The sequence below is a fragment of the Canis lupus genome, chromosome 15, assembly GCF_011100685.1.
Source record: "Canis lupus familiaris isolate Mischka breed German Shepherd chromosome 15, alternate assembly UU_Cfam_GSD_1.0, whole genome shotgun sequence".
In the NCBI taxonomy this organism is placed as follows: domain Eukaryota; kingdom Metazoa; phylum Chordata; class Mammalia; order Carnivora; family Canidae; genus Canis; species Canis lupus.
Window position 1 is genome coordinate 49,434,792 of NC_049236.1, and position 19,520 is coordinate 49,454,311.

The 19,520-nt window shown below is 39.6% G+C and overlaps 1 protein-coding gene across 7 annotated transcripts in view; it reads right to left on the reverse strand.

The window, feature by feature from the left end:
* Window positions 1-4,598: 4,598 nt before the first annotated feature.
* SH3D19 (SH3 domain containing 19) overlaps window positions 4,599-19,520 on the reverse strand; it is a 176,866-nt gene continuing 161,944 nt past the window's right edge. For 5 of the 7 annotated variants that reach the window (XM_038559006.1, XM_038559004.1, XM_038559009.1 and 2 more), the window contains 5 exons: window positions 18,870-19,072; window positions 18,400-18,452; window positions 16,920-17,106; window positions 16,204-16,301; window positions 11,203-13,143 (listed from right to left, as the gene is read on the reverse strand). In XM_038559006.1, the coding sequence (XP_038414934.1) occupies window positions 13,027-13,143; window positions 16,204-16,301; window positions 16,920-17,106; window positions 18,400-18,452; window positions 18,870-19,072 (658 nt within the window). In that variant the 3' untranslated portion in view covers window positions 11,203-13,026. Of the gene's footprint in view, window positions 4,748-5,658; window positions 10,033-11,202; window positions 13,144-16,203; window positions 16,302-16,919; window positions 17,107-18,399; window positions 18,453-18,869; window positions 19,073-19,520 lie in introns of those variants that run through there. The other 2 variants (XR_005370867.1, XM_038559005.1) reach the window with 2 other exon arrangements.

A 19,520-nucleotide genomic window follows, 5' to 3' on the forward strand; every position in this document is an offset into this window, starting at 1 on the left:
AATGATCGGCTTGGCCTATTAAAAATTGTACCCTGTCCTCCAGCATTCCTAATTCCCATTATTTTTCTATAGTTTTCACTTGTATTTACTAGAATACTCCATGAAGTGTGGGGTACCTTCCACTCAGGTCATGATCCTGGAGTCCCCTGGCATTGGGCCCCCCTGCTCAGCAGGAAGTCTGCTTCTCCCTGTCTGCCCTTCACCTCAATCTGCTTTTTCAATAAAAAATTTTAAAAAGTATCCCTAGAATATTGTACGAGGATTGCTATATCTCCAGTGCCTAGAAGTTCAGTGTTTGTTGAATTAAAGGAATGAATAATATTCCCTACTAATAATATCCCATAGTGAAGCAAATGTTTTCAATAAAACAATTGTACATTTGGATCTCAAATGACAGGGATTTTCCAGGGTGGATGGAAGTTGGGTCTAAAGAGGCCTCATTGAGGGATAGGTGCCATGAATTGGGTTAAATGTTTCATCTTTGTGCTGGACATCATTTAGATAAAATCAGTAGCCAAGCTCCAATCTGCTACATCTGCACAGGGCTTGGCACAGCTCTTTTATCTTTTTTTTTTTTTTTTTAAGATTTTATTTATTCGAGAGAGGCAGAGACCTAGGCAGAGGGAGAAGCAGGCTCCTCACAGGGATCCTGATGTGGGACCGGATTCCAGGACCAGGATTATGCCCTGAGCCGAAGGCAGACACTCAACTGCTGAGCCACCCAGGCAACCCAGCTCTTAACAAAGGTTCATTTGAAAATGGTTTGGCCTGTTTGATGGTGGGTTTACTCAAGTTCTCTTCTAAGCCAACTTGAAGGTGGGTAACATCCATCCAGTGGAAGCTACTGTAAAGGGTAATTGTTTCCTGTTTCCCGTATTAAGTATCTTACAAACTTAATACATAGAATACATGTGGCTTTTATCTATTAATTGGAACAGTTTTACTTTGGTCTTAGAAAACAACTGTTACCAGGGATCCAGGAATGTTCAAAAATTGGTTACTGGTCACCGAAGACCTTTGTGTTAGGGCATGATCAGATCGGGCAGCAAAACTAACACTTGATCTGAAAGCTGGCTTTTGCTTTTTGTTTTTTTAAATTGGCTTTTGCTTCTTGAATGTGTACATCTGAGTAGTACTACTCATTTGGAAGCGTGTACTAACGTGACAGACCACACTGGCCACTTCACAGGAAGATGCGGTACAGTGCAAACTGCAGTGACATAACGACTCCCTGTTTTGCATCACCCATCTGAAAAGACCCCTTCAAAGATGCGATACATAAAATCTCATTACAAATCAGCGCTAATAGGTGAACATTTGCAGTTGATGATGGGGACTGCTGACTTGAACACTAATTAAAGGAGATGTCATCCTCGACTCCAAAAGAAAGACGTATTATTAAAGAAAAATTGCTCAACTGTTACAGTTTCGACTTCGTTAATAAAAATTTTGTGGAGATACTGTTTCTGCTCCTCATGCCTACACAGTATCCTTAAATTTGCACATTGGCCCTTTACAGATAAAGCTTATTGACACCTGCTATAAATATGGAAACAGCATTCAAATTAACTGGTAGAGTTTGGGCAGAACTTGCAATGAAATTAAGTATTTTCTAAATAAATTGTGTGTGTGTGTGCGTGCGTGCCTGTGCCTCTGGGTCAGTCTAGTGTACTACTACATATCCCGCTGCTAAGCCTGAGATCTATCCCATTCAGAGCACTGCTACTTCTAGAAAAGTTAATAGGACAGGCTCCCCTGCCATTCCCTACCAGCAGGTGGGCCAGGATTATAACACAGGGGCCTCAACCCTTTGATGGCCAGTATTTTCACTATATAGATATCCCATTAGCTGGATAGTCCGAACCCTCAGTCTCATAGGCCTTGACTGGTTTTTATTACCCAATAGGGATGTTTCCCAACTCTTGGATGCTTTGGGTATTGGAGACAGCATAGGTCTCAGTAAATGGGCCTTCCTGGTCAAGTAAAAATCGCAGCAGCTTTACCATCTTCATTTTGCATGAAGCACTAATAGTTACTTGGGAAACCATGCCTCCCACCCCATGGCCTGAAGCACAGCTGCTGGCTCATCAGGGCTCTCACTTCATAGAGATCCCCTAAATACACCATCTCAATCACTGGTGGCTCAGCTAAGTTGAAAGCTGATGGTATTCTTTATGCTGTGCAGAACTGAAGTGAGTGTGGTCACTGCTCAGTGGGCTGAACTCCAGGCGGTTCTCAGATCTGCCAATTCCTCCCTTGATAAACAGTCCCCTTTGCTGACTTTGCCCGTGGCCCAGCCATCTGGTTTGCCACTTGAAAGACTTGTTCAGGCAGATAAAAAATAAATGCATGTAAATAAATGCATTTAAAGTCCAGCTCTGACATGAGCTGGTAGAATCAAACTACTGATCAAGCCTGCACCACCCAGACTGCCCCCCTCCACCTGGCCACACGTTCACTGTTGGGGCTGTGCACACAGTAAATAAACTCTTTCTTGGTGTATGCCAGACTTGTGCCTCCTGCCAAAAGTTGGCTCATTTGTTTCGAGGTAAATGAAGGCACAGACTGATAGACTGCCTACATTACCACTGCTCAGAGCGACTGATGGTGTCTCAGCACTGTTGACACATTTTTAGGTTATGATGTTGCTGGTCCAATCTGATCAACTGACCAAACAACTGTAGCCCTTGAATCTAATATCATATGTGCCATGTTCTTGGTCTGGAAAACCAAGAGTAGCAAAGAGTATCTGATGGATATTTCATGGCTTTCTACTACCCACAAATATCTAGCACTGTTGAGAATTGAGAACAGGTTTCTGATTCCACCACCCTCACCTTTACCTGTCCTACATACCTGAGTAAGGTAGTTGGGGTTACAGAATATGGCAATCCTGAGGAAAGCATCGTCTCCTCTGTGCTGCCTCCTGGGTGATAATCAGGACAAAAGGTCTGCGTGAGAGTGGGGATGACTGGAGAAAAGATGGAATTATAAGTATCTTTCCCCAGCACCGAAGGAGAAAACAGGCCCTAGGAGGGAGGGAGGGGCAGCGATTAAGGTACTCTTTGTTACCTAGGTCATTCTGTCGTGGCACTATTAGTATTTTAGGCTGGATAACTCAATGTTGCAAGGGGCTGTTCTGTGCATTGTGGGGTGTTTAGCAGTACCACTGAACTCTACCCACTAGCTGCCAGTAGCACCTTTTCCCTAGCTGTGACAAAAGGGTCTTTGGGGGTTGCCAAATGTCCCCTGGGAGAACTTGCTCCCAGATGAGAATGGCTAACCTTAATCCAAAACTGTTACTTAGGGACGCCTGGGTGGCTCAGCGGTTGAGCGTCGGCCTTCAGCTCAGGGTGTGACCCTGGGGTCCCAGGACTGAGTCCCACATCAGGCTCCCTGCAGGGAGCCTCTCTCTCTGTCTCTCTGTGTCCCTCATGAATAAATAAATACTTAAAAAAAACAAAAACAAAACCCAAAACTGTTACCTAAATCATGTGGCAGTTGCAGCGAACAGTCTGACCTGCTGCTGGGTTTGTCATGTGTCCATGTGCTATGAAAACAAGAAACCTCATCTAGACATAGTTGGTTCTGAACTATTCTGCTACACCTGATGCCATCAACGGTAGCTCCCAGATGCAAACGTGCACAAACTCAAAGATTAACACAACCTTCATTCAGTCTGATCACATGGCAAAAATGGCAAGTGGAGCTGCAACTATTTGGTGACACTGTCCATGTGACTTAAACCAATGTGATGATGATTCGAATCAGGTTTAACAAATTCTGAAGTGAAGGGACTTCTGTCCTTTTGGTCATATTTTTGGATGGGAAAAAAATGAGTCATGAGATGACTCCCCACCAGGGGCAAGGGTTGCTTTTTCGCCCATCTACTGCCCCTCTAATTATTGCCAATGACACCAAAGATCAGCGGGTCAGCTGAAGCTCACTTGCACGGTTCATAATGAATAATGGCCTGGCCTTGGACCGCATCGTGGCTGCCTCAAAGAAGAGCTACTGCTACCCTCTAGGGCTTCCTACACAGCTGGCTAAGTGTGGAATCCTGGAGAGAATGAGGTCAGTACCACACGCTGGCTTCGTCTGTTCCTTCAAGTCTTACGGATAATAGTCGTAGTTACACATGCTGTGCGATTCTAAGCTCTTAATTAATCAGAGTGGTTAGTGGAACACATTCGTGTAAAAAGTCCAATCTGGCCAAGGACGCGTGTCGCACTGAGCAGTGATTTGGGAGGCACCTGCCACAGAGCCCGCGTGTCCCTGCGTGCCCTCGGGGAGTACGCTAAGAATACAGTTCTCTGTCTGCTCTTTACGGGGCCGTTTCTCAGGTTTGGTTTGCATCCCTGTGAGCAATCTTGAGGGGTGATGTGATGTCTCCCCCTGGACAAGGAGCAGGCTTGTTTCCGCTTAGTACACAAGAGCTAAGCCTCAGTGCTCCTCTTCTGTAACCCAGCCCCCTGGATCATGGGCCCTTTGCGTTACGTCTGTGGGATCTGAGGAGCCCGGGAACTGGAACAAATGAACATGAGGCTTCGGCTGTTGGTTTGCTGTGAGTAACAGTCCTTTAATTTCTGACCCAGGAGTCTCATGTCTTTTGCCAGCATCCCTGAGACTGTGACAGGCCAACTTTTCAGCTTGTAAGTTGGGTAAAACGTCAAAACACCGCACAGCTCTGGACACGTTCTCCTCAATTATTCTGAAGCAAATTTTAGATATTAAATGTAAATGATTCCTTAAAAAGAAAACATAACCACAATCCTATTAATATACTTCTAAATTTCAATAATAATTTAATAGTATTAAATATCTAGTCACGCCAATTTAATTGATTAATCCTCTATTGGATATAACACTGATAGGCAATGCAAGTGTGAAAGCAAGTGTAGTGAGCTTCCACTTGCTAAGACCACTCATGAAGTCAAGGTTAAGAAATTATTGCAGGGGACGCCTGGGTGGCTCAGCAGTTCAGTTAGTTAAACATCTGCCTTTTGGCTCAGTCATGATGTCAGGGTCCTGGGTTTGAGCCCCATGTCTGGCTCTCTGCTCATCAGGAAGTCTGCTTCTCCCTCTCCCTCTGCTCTTTCCCCCTGCTTGCATGCTCTCTTTCTTGCTCTTTCACTCTCTCAAAATAAAAAAATCTTCAACAACAACAAAAAAAGGACAAACCAAATGCTGGTTAAGGAGTGCAGTAACTAGAACTCTTAAATATCATTAATGGACTGTAAAATAGTACACTTTGGAAAACAAGCAGTTTCTTAATTTTAAGATTTATTTTAGCGAGCGAGTGAGTGAGCATGAGTGGAGGGAGGGGCAGGGGAGAGAGAATCTCAAACAGACTCCCTGCTGAGCAGGGCTCAATCCCAGACCCTGAGATCATGACCTGAGTTGAAATCAAGAGTTGGCCACTTAACCAACGACCCAGGTGCCCCAAACAGGCAGCTTTTTAAGAAAATTAAATGTGTCTATTTCACTCCATAACAATTTAACTATGTTATTTCATTTTTATGATAATCTAGAGCAGGCAAAATGAATCTTTGGTGATGGAAATCAGAACAGTGATTGTCTGCTGGGGGAAGGAGGTGGAGGAGGAGGGTGGGATGTGATGACTGACTGGAAAGAGGCATGAGAAAATTTCGATGGTGATGGAAATGTTCTATGTATTTATTGATACTTATGAGTATACAGAATTGTCAAAACTCACAGAATTATATACTTAATATCTATACATTTTATGCAAATTATGCTCTAATTTTTTTAAAAAATGGATCTAACCAACTAGGTCATGGACATGTGGCATTTTAGTGTCTGTCCCATTCTGGGATATGCCTCCCACACTATGAACTTACTCCTTCCTACCTACTTAGGTCTGGAACCAAATCTAAACATACCTCTCTGTCGTGGGCTTCTTGGCTGCCATGGTATTCAGGACTTTGGCTCCATGTATGGCTCTGCATGGTGGCTTGGGCACCACCCCCAGGAAATCACATGGCTAGATCTGATTGTACTGTCCAACATTCCAGTGGTTATGGTTATTATTGCCATCTATGGTCTGATGCCAGTGGTCCTTATTACCAAATCCTAAAGAAGAAAACCTTACTTTCTGCAGTTGGGCACCAGCTTGAGTGACTTGGCTGCTGGCTTGTAGGGATCATCAGTATTGAGGTCTGCCTGGCAGCCCTATTTGTGAGAGTAATTCTGAGTTTCATCTTTCCAGGGGTACTCAGTTTCTTTGACCTTATCATTTGCCCTTCTTCTCTTTATCAAGTAGTCCCTCCTTATGTCCATCAAATACAATGTGCTTTAGCAGCCATCCATCTCTATCTAGTGGGAACGGCCCTGACACACTTGCATAGGGGCAATCCTCCCACTGAGTAGTTAGCCTTCTAGAGGCATGGTGCTTTAGTGCTCTATAATCTGTTGCTCTTGCACCTTGCCCCAAACTCTCTCATGGTAATGGACAACGAGCCTTCTCATAGTCCAGCCAAACCCCTCTGACCACCAGCAATGATGCAGGCCTCTGCTCACTAACATTTATTTTCCCCTAGAGTGCTCTGTATATATAAACAGATTGGATAATTTTTTCATCACTGTGTATTTATTTAATAGCTTTGACATTTCATATGTCTAAAGAGAAGACACCACAGTCTCCTCGGTACAGGCATAACTCATTTTATTGCATTCCATTGCACTATGCAGAAACTCTTTTTGGTTTTTTTTGTTGTTTTTACAAATTGAAGGTCTGTGGCAACCCTGCATCAAGTAAGCCTATCAGTGCCATTTTTCCAATAGTATTTGCTCAGTGTGTGTCTCTGTGCCACATTTTGGTAATTCTTGCAATATTTCAAACTTTTTCATTATTATGTTTATAATGCTATCTGTGATCAGCGATCTTTGATATTATTATCATTGTTTCCCCGAGACCAATAATGTTGAAATTAGGCCAATTAATAATCCTACAATGGCCTCTAAGTGCTCAAGTGAAAGGAAGAGTTGCATCTCTCTCACTTTAATCCAAAAGCTAGAAATGATTATGTTTAGTGAAGGAGGCATGTAGAAAGCTGAGATGGGCCAAAAGCTAAGCCTCTTGCATGAAAGTTAGCCAAATTGTGAATTCAAAGGTAAGTTCTTGAAGAAAAGGGAAGGTGCTACTCCAGTAAACACATGAATGGTAAGAAAGTGAAACAGCCTTACTGGTGACACAGAGAAGTTTGAGTGTCTGGATAGAAGCTCAAACCATCTGCAATATTCCCTTATGCCAAAGCCTAATCCAGAGAAGGCCTGAACTTCTTCAATTCTATGATGGCTGAGAGAGGCGAGGGAGCTTCAGAAGACAAGTCTGGAGCTAGCAGAAGCTAGTTCATGAGGGTTAAGGTAAAAAGCCATCTTTATAACATCAAAGCGCAAGGTGAAACACCAAGTGCCGATGGAGAAGTTGCAGCAAGTTATCCGGAAGATCCAGCTAAGATAATTCATTAAAGTAGCTACACTTTACTGAACAAAAGATTTTCAATGTAGATGAAAAAAAGTGTATGTTGGAAGAAGACACCAACCACCTAGGACTTTCATAGCTAGAGAGAAGTCAATGTCTGGCTTCAGAACTTAAAAGGACAGGCTGACTCTTGTTGGGAGCTAATGCAGCAGGTGACTTTAAATTGAAGCCAGTGTTCATTTATCATTCCTCAAATCCTAGGCCCTTACAAGTTCTGGTAAATCTACTCTGGTTGTGCTCTATTAGTGGGACAATGAAGCCTGGAAGACAACTCATCTGTTTACAACATGGTTTATTGAACATTTTAAGCTCACTGTTGAGCCCTACTGCTCAGAGAAGAAGATTCCTTTTGAAATATGACTGCTCACTGACAATGCATCTGGTCACCCAAAAACTCTGATGGAGGTGGACGTCAACGTTTTTCATGCCTGCTATCACAACGTCCATTCTGTGGCCCATGGATCAAGGAATAATTTCAACTTTTGAGTGTTTTTATTTAAGAAATATATTTCATAAGGCTACAACTGCCATAGATAGCTTATTCCTCTATTGGATCTGGTCAAAGTAAATTGAAAATCTTCTGAAAGGATCCACCATTCTAGATGCCATTAAGAACAGTTATGATTCATGAGAAGATGTCAGAATATCAACATGAACAGGAGTTTGGAAGAAGTTGATTCCAATCTTGAAGGATGACTTTGAGGAGTTCAAGACTTCAGTGGAGGAAGTCACCGCAGATGTGGTGGGAAAAGCAAGAGAATGAATTGCTGTGATCTCATGGTAAAAATTAGAGGGATGAGAAGTTGCTTCTCATGAGCAAAGAAAGTGATTTCTAGAGATGAAATCCACCCCTGATGAGGATATTGTGAAGACTGTTGAAATGACAACAAAGAATTTACAATATTCTGTAAATTTAGTTGATAAAGCAGCAGCAGGGTTTGAGGACTGGCTCCAATTTTGAAAGAAGTTCTACTGTGGATAAAATGCTATTAATTGGCATCACATTACAGAGAAATTGTTCATGAAAGGAAGAGTCAATTAGTGTGGCACACTTCACTGTTGTCCTATTTTAAGAAACTGCCACAGCCACCCCAGCCCTTAGCATCACCTTCCTGGTCAGTCAACAGCCATCAACATCGAGGCCACACCCTCTGTCAGCGAAAAGATTACAACTTGCCGAAAGCTCAGATATGGTTAGCATTTTTTGGCAATAAAGTATTTTAAAGTTAAGGTATGTAAATTTTTTTTTCCTAGACATGATGCTACTGCACACTTGATAGCCTACGGTATAGTGTACACAGAACTTCTATTTGTACTGGGAAACCAAAATATTCATCTGACTTGCTTTATTGTGATATTCATTTTATTGCAGTGGTCTAGAACTGAATCTGTACAAAGCAATCCTAGAGTACTGCATTGAACGCTTAGTTACATGCTCTGATGCTGTTTGGAATTAACAACTCTGCTCTTCAGTCATAGGCTACCTGGGATTGGGAAACAATGTGGTGGGCCTCCGTGGTCCTCTGAGTCAGTGCTCTATTGAATAAAAAAACTTAGATATGATTGAAGAAATAAATGTCGCTGTCCTTTTAATTTTAATTGTAAAGAAGAACTAAATATGGGTATTTTGGTATTAAGAGTCTCAGTTGATTTCTGTTAAAAGAGGACAGATAATTAATAGATGATTTTCCTTTCTAAATTATGAATTAGAATCGATACTTCTCCTGAAAAATACTTCATTGAGTTATTGCCCAATTTACAGTATTTGAAGAAAAATAAATAACCCAGGGCTTACATATAGTTTCTTTTTAAAAAAAAGTTCGGGATATATCCCAGACTCTGAAATATAAATTTATTACCTTAACATTGCCTGAGTTAATCTATTAGACTCCAAAATACTAAAAAACAAAACAAAACAAAACAAAAACCCAGTGTTTTGCACTATATGTGTATGAAAACCTAGAGTTAGGAATTTTTTGCTCCAACCAAGAACACAGCCCTACAGACATACTTTTTCATGACCTAATGTTTCAAGCATTCATAAATTCCCTATTAAGCAAAAAGGAATCCCCATCAATAGATCAGTTCATGTTTGAGTTTCTAGGTAATCAATCAATATACAAATTGCCTACACAAAACTGAGAAACTAAGCAGGAATTTTTTTCTTGAAGAGAGAGAAATTTAAGACTTTAATTCTCTGCAATTCATTCTAACCACAAGTATTATACCTGAGAAGTTATGTTTACAGAACAATAAATCAGATCAAATCTACTTGTTTAATTGCTGAACAGAAATGTTTCACTTTAGCATCACAAATGGAAAAAGATACTCAATTGGGAATCAGTAGAGCCAGCTATGTTTTGCTCCGCCGTCCCTGTATGACCTTAGGCAAATAAATCATTTAACCTGTGCAGGTTGAGTTCTGGTCTGCAGACCCTTCCGTCATTTAACAGGATGAGCTTGCAATTAGGAGAGAGGCCCGTAGATGGTGCTGTTGTTCTGACTTAGGCTTTGTATTTTTTCCTCCACTATAATTACAGTGAAGTAAAAAGGCATAGGTTAGAAATGATTTCCTATTAGTTTGAAAAAATTCACTATTAAGTGTTCAAAATGGCATTGAATTATGAATCATATGGGCCACATGCATCTGGCACTAATTAAAAGGGATAAACCACTAATGACTATAACAATGACTTACTCAGTTAAGAAACTGAATAAATAAAAAAATTAAGAGTACTGATGTGTAACAGATACCATAGGAAAATATTTTGTTTTTTTTCAAATGTTAGTTCTAACAATAAATCTTGATAAATACACTGATTGTTTTTCACTATGAATGTTTCAGGCTATATGTAAAACCTATGATTTCCAGGAGCACAATGACAGATACATTACATTACCTGTCCCTCACATAAACAAGGACATCTTTTAAAAATCTACTTTAAGTTTTTCAAAAGGATGAGAATGATGTATTAAATGACTTCCCTTGTTTCAACCTACTAAAGAAAAAGGATCCCAAGATTCTAGTTTGAGAAAGCTTGGACGCACAATATCAAGTTTCACCTAAAATTATGGAAAGGAAAAAGAATACATTCCTATTTCTCCCCTATGAAATTCACTGAGTATAAAAATTACATTCAATCAATACAGAGAACAAGGAGGTACCTATGAAAACCCATACTGAGCAACATCGTGGCCTTTTATCAGTTGAGTGGGTAATAAGTGGCAAGCAAAAAATATAGTCATGAAGGAATGAAATGATACAAAACTGTGAATTTTGTCTCAATAAAGATTTTCGTCAACAAGTTAAAGAGGGGGAATCCCTGGGTGACTCAGCATTTAGCGCCTGCCTTCGGCCCAGGGCATGATCCTGGAGTCCCAGGATTGATTGAGTCCTGCATCGGGCTTCCTGCATGGAGCATGCTTCTCACTCTGCCTGTGTCTCTGCCTTTGTCTCTCACTCTGTGTCTCTCATGAATAAATAAATAAAATCTTAAAAAAAAAAAGTTAAAGAGCAAAGATATTGGATCTTTGGGGATTCAAGACAGTATTGCTACGTGTGAAAGCTTTCCATCCAACCAATCATCCAATCCCCACCAACCAACAAACCAACCTTTATTGAGCTTATATGGTGCAAAGGGCTGGAGATACAAAGGTACCATCTCCATTCTCAAAAAACTCAGTGTAGTATGAGAAAAGGACTTTGAAAAGTTCAGTTCAGTTTATTATAGTGTCAAGTAGATTTACAACTATTGCACTTATCATTCTGCTAACACAAGGCCAAAATTTTAAGAGGGATTTTTTTCTCCAATAAAGCTAGGCTTTCACGATCTTTGATAAATGATGTCAAAATTACAGGCAAAATAATATACCTCATGTCCTATTCCACACACATCCTCCACTTCTTGCCGTTGTGCACCCCGCTGCAAATAAGGATGTAGCTGAGATAATGCTCTAAGTCATTAATTCCTCATGAAATTACTCTTAAGTGAGATTTGACAAGAGTTTTCTTTATACTGTCCTCTTTAGCCAAAATGTAAAACAAAACAAGCCCAGCTCCCATACTCCAAAATCAATTAACCATATAACTGGAAGATGAACTTCCCTTAAAGACAAAGGGAACATCTCCTCCTTTACAGAACCCCACATGGCATTCACATAATGACAACTGGTGCCTAACTTTCTGGACAGTGGCAAACAATATGACAAAAGATAAAAAGTGGCCAAGCATACAAAACTCTTCTCAAAAACAGAAGAAAATTGTGAAGGTTGTTGGGGAAGTGTTTTACATTTCCAATGAAATGCTATTCCATTGATCTGCTTGGAAGATTGTCTTCGACCTATTTGGGTTAAGCCCATAAACTGTAATTGATTCAGTCACATGAAGAACCACTTTCATCTTAAGTCTGGAATGTATAACAAATGGATAGGAGGAAAGTGGTTTTTTATTTACCCTAGTAATTTCTGCAGGAATGAGGTGGAGAAAAAAACCCAAAGAAGTATCAGCCTTCGGTCTTCTTAAATTATTTTTCATTCTGATTACAGTGGGAAGAAATGAGCTGTGGGGGTTTGGTGTTTTCTGTTTTAACAGTTGCTTTGTATTCGGAGATATATGTGATTCATAATGTACCACTCTAACAAGATACAGTTTTTATATATTACTGGGGTAACACAAAGAAAATGAATGTTTCTTTGGGCACCAGTAATTGTCAAAAGAATGATTGCAGATTCAGGAGATGTGCTTTATAATAACCCCGTTAACATAAAGTATACATGGAAGAAAGAAGGTATGGCAGGTATGTGGAAGGGTTAGTTGTATTAGCATGGCATTTCAGGATGGTTTTGGCTCTTTTGACTAAGATACATCAAATTTTAACCCCCTTTAAAGTCCTTGGACAAAGGGAAAATACTTTTAACACAAGGAGCATTTGATGAGCACAAGCAGATTCACCAAGTGCTTATAAAGGCTCCCACTATTTAATAAAGTGCCCCCACCTGAAGCAAAGATTTGCCCTGGTAATAATGATAATGAGCTTAAATGGTTAGAATTCATTTGAATGTCAAAAATGAAATTTAGATGACCAAACATATCCTGATAGTTACAGCATGGAGAATATTAAATGTCCTCTTTTTAAACTACAGTAAAAAATGAAGAAGCATGGTTAATTTCCTTATGCTGATGCAAAGATGTCCAAGTGCAACTTCTGCCTGTAAGCCTCCCCATGCTCCCATGTCGCCTGACACTTTCCCTGCGGGAAGTGGGTATCTGCCCTGCTAATGCTGCCTGATGTTCTCCTAGGGAGGATACCGAGGGTTGCTCATGGGTTTCCATGTGTATGTTTCTACTGTGAATGAAAGCTGACTACAAAATCTAGACGTATTCTGCTTTCAGAAAATTCTAGTGTACCATGGACAGCATAGATATTTCTTTCAGTTTAAAAAAATAGTGCAAAAACATATCTGATAGTCAAAGTGATATTCAAGTGAGTTCTTGTGCCAAAGAACACCGTCAAGCTTCACCTTTAGCTGACTTGTAAAAACTGAACATAGTTTTTGGGAAATATTCCAGATTTTCCCATTAGTTCTCCACTCATCCAGTCATCATCTACAGATTCCAGCTCTGTTATGATGTCTCCAGCCTGTCCGAAGACAAAAATTGGAAATAATCATTATTTTTCTGTTGAGAATAAGCATGGTAAGCAGCCTACCCGGACAGGCATGGTTTATCTTTCTTGATGTAACTCTCTGATCTTGATTTGCCCAGGGGATTAAATGACATGCCACACATATGATCTATGATTTATGACACCATTTGCTTGGATGCCTTTTCTCCTCTGAGCCCATTCCTTGGCACCCTCACAGCACTTTTATTTTCCTGCTCGTATTTTGTGCCCCCCAAATTCACTACTCCTAATTAAAATTCTTTAGTAACAGTACTAGATATATGTTATATATGTATTTTTTCACATAACAATTATTTAGAGCACCCAATATGTGTCAGACACTGTTGAGTATTACGGATACAGCAAGGAATAAAGACCTCATCTTAGAGTAGGGAGGCAAATAATCAAGCTAGTCCAGGAAGACAGAAAGTGTGGGGTAGCATCTCATTAGTTCTAGGCAGGCAGCGCCCCACTGAAGGGGACACATAAGCAAACCCTTGAAGGTAAGAGAGTCCATGTGCTTACTACATACAGGTAGTCCTGCTTTATGCACTTTATAGGAATTAACTTACTTGAACAGCACTGTAGTCTTAGAGGTGGGTACTCTTATTTTGCCATTTTAGAGAGAGATTTTTATAGACTTCTTTATTTTAAAAAGAAGGAACCTGAAGCTCGGAAGAGATTAAATAGCTTCCTCAGGGCTGTGTGTCTAGTTAGTGGTAGGGACAGGATCCCAATCTAGTTCGATTTCGCTGGTTTTGCTAACCATTGGGAACATGGCTACTATGTTTTATAGTGGACTTTTTACTTAGAGAGGCTTTTACTGTAATTGCCTTTTTCCCAACATCCTGAGCATTTTGTACTCTACATTTATTCTTCCACATAATGGTATCCTCCTCCTACCATTTGGTTTATTCCATGCTTCTATGGCTTCACAGTCAAATTTACTTTCATTCCGGTCTTAAAAGAGCTTCTCTCTGACTCAGAACATCTGATTTACCCTCATCAGGTTAGTCAAAGGGACTGTGTGTCTTATTCATGTGTGAATTATAATTCCTCAACAGACGAAGACATAATTTTTTTAAATTATCTCCTGAAACTATTTTGTTCTTTATGGATTCTAACCATTTCTTAGAATCTGGGTTTAAGATTCTATAATGGTTCAGGATGACCCTGACTACTTTTAAGAATATCAGGCTAAATGGATTTTATTTATAGCACTAGTACATTGCCCTCTGGAAAAATGGTTTGATTTAAGGCCTTTCTTTATGGAAAATGGAAAGGAAAAATGCTGACTATCAAATGTCATTAATTTACTTTACTCTGCCAAAATCTGTAAAAACTCTGGCTGTTCAAAGTTTCTATTATAAATAAGTTCCTTCTGGTTCCTAAATTATAACATAATAGTTGAATGAAACTTTGTTTTTTTGGCTCTGGTCCATATGTACATACTATGTCAGTTTTCTGATGGCTAGGACAATTTAAAAAAAAAAGTCCTACTAATATTCTGTGAACATTTAGTAAAATATTAATGATTAACAATACTGACAGCAGTGCAGAATCCTCTAACTAAAAAACTCTAGACCTATCTTGTCTATAGTCATTTATAAAACAAAGACAACCTATTTTCTGGAGAATATGAGTATGATTTTGTTATTTACACCAACATAACTTAAACGAAAGCCAAAATAACATCCAAAAAGTTTGAATCCAGATTGTTCACTTGCAGTCACATTTTATGTAAAGATAAAAAGGAATGAATTTTGAGTCACTGATTTCCATGATGAGAAGGACTAGAGCAACCGTTTCTAAGCATTTGGATTTTGAGAACCAAGAAATTAAGAGGAAAAAAAAGAAACTGATACAGGATTAGAAATTATAATTCTGCTTAAGAAATATCGTTTACTAATAGCATTTTATAAAAGAAATGACATTTTAATATGAAAAGGAAGAAATTCTTAGAAAAATGTAAAACTCCACAACAAAATAGGAAAGTCAGCAACTTTATATTGCTTTACTCTGCATGCCCCTTACTCTGTGACTTCTTAATATCACCTTCATTTCCCTCATTTTGTTTCAGACAGGTGCTGGGGCACCCACTGTTTTAAGTCTCATCTTCTCAAGTCACTCCCTGATGCTTTAATTCTTTCTATGGCATCCCTGCCTCTGCCTGAGTTTCTGATGATGGGGAATTTTCCAGTGTCTGGCGCAGGCTGTTCTGATGGCAACTGCTACTAAACCCACCCTCCTTCTTCTTGGAACAGTCCCAAAGTATTGTCGTGAGTGCCTTCCTCTGACCATGGTCCAACTGCAGGCTGGAGAGACAGGATCATGCAAATATTCTATTTTTACTCAAAAAACAACCAAAAAAGAAGATGGACTTCTTCGGTAAAGATTAAATTTTAGGCTTCTAAAAAGAAAAAAAAAAGCCTTTGCAGGGGTGCCTTGCTGGCTCAGTCAGGGGAGCATGCAACTCTTAATCTCTGGATCGTGAGTTCAAGCTCCATGTTGGGCGTATAGATGACTTAAATAAATAAATCAATCTTTGCATAGGAGTTTAACCTTTTGGGATCATTTCCCCAAATTCTAGTCAGTATCTTTGTGGACAAGACTCCAGTGCTTTATGAACACTGCTGCAGTGGCCAATTGTAGTAGGTACCATTTGATTTCTCCATTGGTTTCAAAGACATGACAGTAGCAGTTTGCAAAGTCCACATAGAGAATTACCCTTTACTAGGTTTACCAACAGAAATTCCAATATTGTTGAGATTGGATGTTACAAGGCCTAGGATAAGGAATTTGTTTGATGATTGTGTGGCTATCAAGCCAGTAAAGTTTTAAGTACTTAAATGCCTTGCTGATCATTTAATTGTGCCCTATTCAGCTTCTCTAATCTCATCCATTAGAATTAGGGTCTGAGATCTGTTCATTCTTGGCTAATGATCAATATTCCACCCAAATATTCTATTCTTCAGTGGAAGACCCTTCACAATTTATAGTTGTTTAATGCAGTTACAAAAAGATACACATTCTGACCTTGAAGGAAAGCTCATCTTCATTCTCTCCGTGGAAATCATATAAAGCTTTGGCCTTCTTCCCCTTCATTGCTAAAGCAGACGTACTTTTTGCCTCAGCTGTGAAGACACCAAAAATTCAAATATATATAGAAAGGCAATGGACTAAAACACATACATTTTAAGAACCATGCCTCCCCACATGCCCCTTTCCATTCCCAGGACAAAATAATTTCAATTAATTTTGAAATTTTTTAACCTGCAAAAAGATGGTATTTTCTTAGCAGGACAAAAAAAAACCATACAGAATACATTTAGTAGACAAAATTAGCCATTATTAAGTGAAGGCGTTTTTGTCTTTATTTTCCCCCATACAGCCAACAAAGCATATGAGGAGACTTTGCACAAACTTATGAATCAACTCTTTCAAATGAAGGCAAACAAATTTGAGCATGACCAGAGAGAAAAGGAATATATATCATTTCAAAGGTCTTGGGCTCCACTTCAAGAGTAACAGTCATGGGATGCTTGGGTGGCTCAGTGGTTTGGCACCGGCCTTCAGCCCAGGGCGTGATTCTGGAGTCCCAGGATGGAGTCCTGCTCCCTGCATGGAGCTTGTATGGAGCCTGCTTCCTCCCTCTGCCCGTGTCTCTGCCTCTCTCTCTCTCTCTGTGTCTCTCATGAATAAATAAATAAATATTTTTTAAAAAGTAACAGTCATTTTTGTAGTTGCCATACCTGGGCAGGGCCGCACGAAGACTGCTGGGAAGATCCCCTCCCTGTCCCCCAGTCTGCCCTTGTACCAGTCGGAGTCCACGTGCTCAAGGATCAGGATCCGATCTCCCCTCTTGAAGGATAAGTCATCATTGGTCTCTGCTGTGAAACTGTGAAGAGCTTCACACCATTCTCCAGAAAGACTACTATCCTGTTACAAATCAGAAGTTTGGTAAGAAATGTGGAATTTTTACCTGACATTGATTTATATGAAGCTTAAAAAGTAGAGGGAAAAAAAGCAAAGGGGTCAAAGATTTCAAAGCCTGAAGCCTTCTTTAAATCACCCAATACTTTATGTTGCTACCAACTTTCAGAAAGAAAAGTTTCCAATAACCTTTTTCTTAAAATATTATTCTAAATGGCAGATATTATGAGATTTGTAGCTTTTCTGCTTTTAAGGTATATACAATACTTAAGCAAAAATTTTTTTCTAATTGTGATCTTAACATCTGTAACATTAGTTACATTAAAAACATTATTAGGTAAAAGCACATGGTATTTATGACACTATGAAAAAAATTCTGGTGAAGCACATAATTTTCAGTGAAGCTCTTCTTTACCTAGAATAGGATAGATCAGAATGGGCAGTCTGTTCATTCCAGGTCTTTTTTTTTTTATTTTTTAAAGATTTTATTTATTTATTCATGGGAGACAGAGAGAAAGAGAGGCAGAGACACAGGCAGAGGGAGAAGCAGGCTCCATGCAGGGAGCTGGACGTGGGACTCGATCCCAGGTCTCCAGGATCAGGTCCTGGCCTGAAGGTGGTGCTAAACCGCTGAGTCACCTGGGGTTCCTGTTCATTCCAGGTCTTTGCCTGATTCAGAGACTACCAGATTCCATAGCATGAGACTTCAAGACTACATTAACTCACACTTTTAATTTCATGAGGCATGGTTAGCTCTAAGGCTGGTAGGGTAATGACCCAAACATGATAGGCTTGTATTATAGAATGCTCCAATAAGAATGCTTTTTACCCCACACACATCAGAGGAAGGTTTTGATCTGCAAGAAGGTGTCTCTGCCAGGTCAGGATGGGAACCCCACGTTTGAGGAGCTCAAGTAGGGAGGACAGGAAAATGTGAAGGCAAAGCCTTGGAGACAGACAGGCCTGGGTTCTAGACTTAGCTTCAGATTCATGTTAGTGTTGCTAAGTGTGGTTGTGAGGACTAAATGGGATAATGCATGTAGCACAGCTGGCACAGTGCCTAGCATATCTTAAGTTCACAACAACGGATGGCTTATAATACAAAAACAAAAAAATAAGCAAAGAAGAAGAAAAAGGGGGGAAAAACCCAGCCCACTATAATCCAAATGTTATTTCAAACATTTGCTCCATGAATCGAAAAATGGTTTATAATATTTTCTCGTGGTAATTAGGATTTTACTATTCCTCCCAGAGTTGAAACCTGGTTTTTTACTACAGTTGCCCATTCAAGCAGCCTACCTGAGAATTTGCACCAGAATATTCTTTTTTGGTCTTGGGTGGTACCTTTGTGCCTACATTAAAGGAAAAAAAAAGTTAGAACTCTAGGTGTAAAGGCCCATGTATTAGTATTGGAGAAAAACTGCAGAGAGGGAATAAAAAGTCTGGGACTCTAGACCAGTTTCTTCACTGTAAAGTGCAGGAAGATACAAATAAGTTATACTAGATAGTCCATTTCTGTTTAAAAGTCTATGATTTCTTGCCATTTCCGATATGAAGCTATTGCTAATTACCTAAAACACCAAAACCAGACGTTTGAGAGATTACCACCACAATAATGGCTATCCTAATAGGGACTATTATCATTTAAAAATATTTTTTCTTTCTACTTTAAAAAATATGAATTATTTAAGGAGCTTAAGAATTATCCTAAAATTTGGCTTAGTTGAATTAGGATAGGATATAATAAGAAACATATTCTCTATACTCACTTAAAATACTTGCACCAGAGGTGGGATGATCCTCCACAAGTTCCACAAAGTTAAGGGGGAAAATCCCAGTTTTGTCTCGAAGTTCTCCTCTGGCCCATTCTTCATTCACATACTCCTTGAGAATAATAATTTCTCCCTCCGAGAAACTTAACTCATCCTTCTGGTCTCCAATATATTCAAACCGAGTGATACATCTTGGGCCTCTGAACAAAGAAGATCATGTTTGTGAGTCAAACTATAGAGTACTAACAAAAAATGCTTTCAAACCTTCATTCAGTCTTTCAATAAATATTTATTCTGTGTTTACTATGGAACAAGATACAATAGGCATAATTTAAAATTTTCCATGAAAAGGAATGCCTGTGGCTCAGCGGTTGAGTGCCTGCCTTCAGCTCTGGGCGTGATCCTGGGGACCTGGGATCGAGTCCCACATCGGGCTCCCTGCATGGAACCTGCTTCTCCCCTCTGCCTGTGTCTCTGCTTCTCTCTGTGTCTCTCATGAATAAATAAATAAAATCTTTAATAAAATTTTAAAAGTTTAAAAAATAAAATTTTCCATGAAAAGAAAAAGCTACATTTCTAAAGGATAGCTCTTACTTTTTAGATATGAACCTATTCACTCAAAACAGGCTAAAGAAAAGAAAAAGGCTA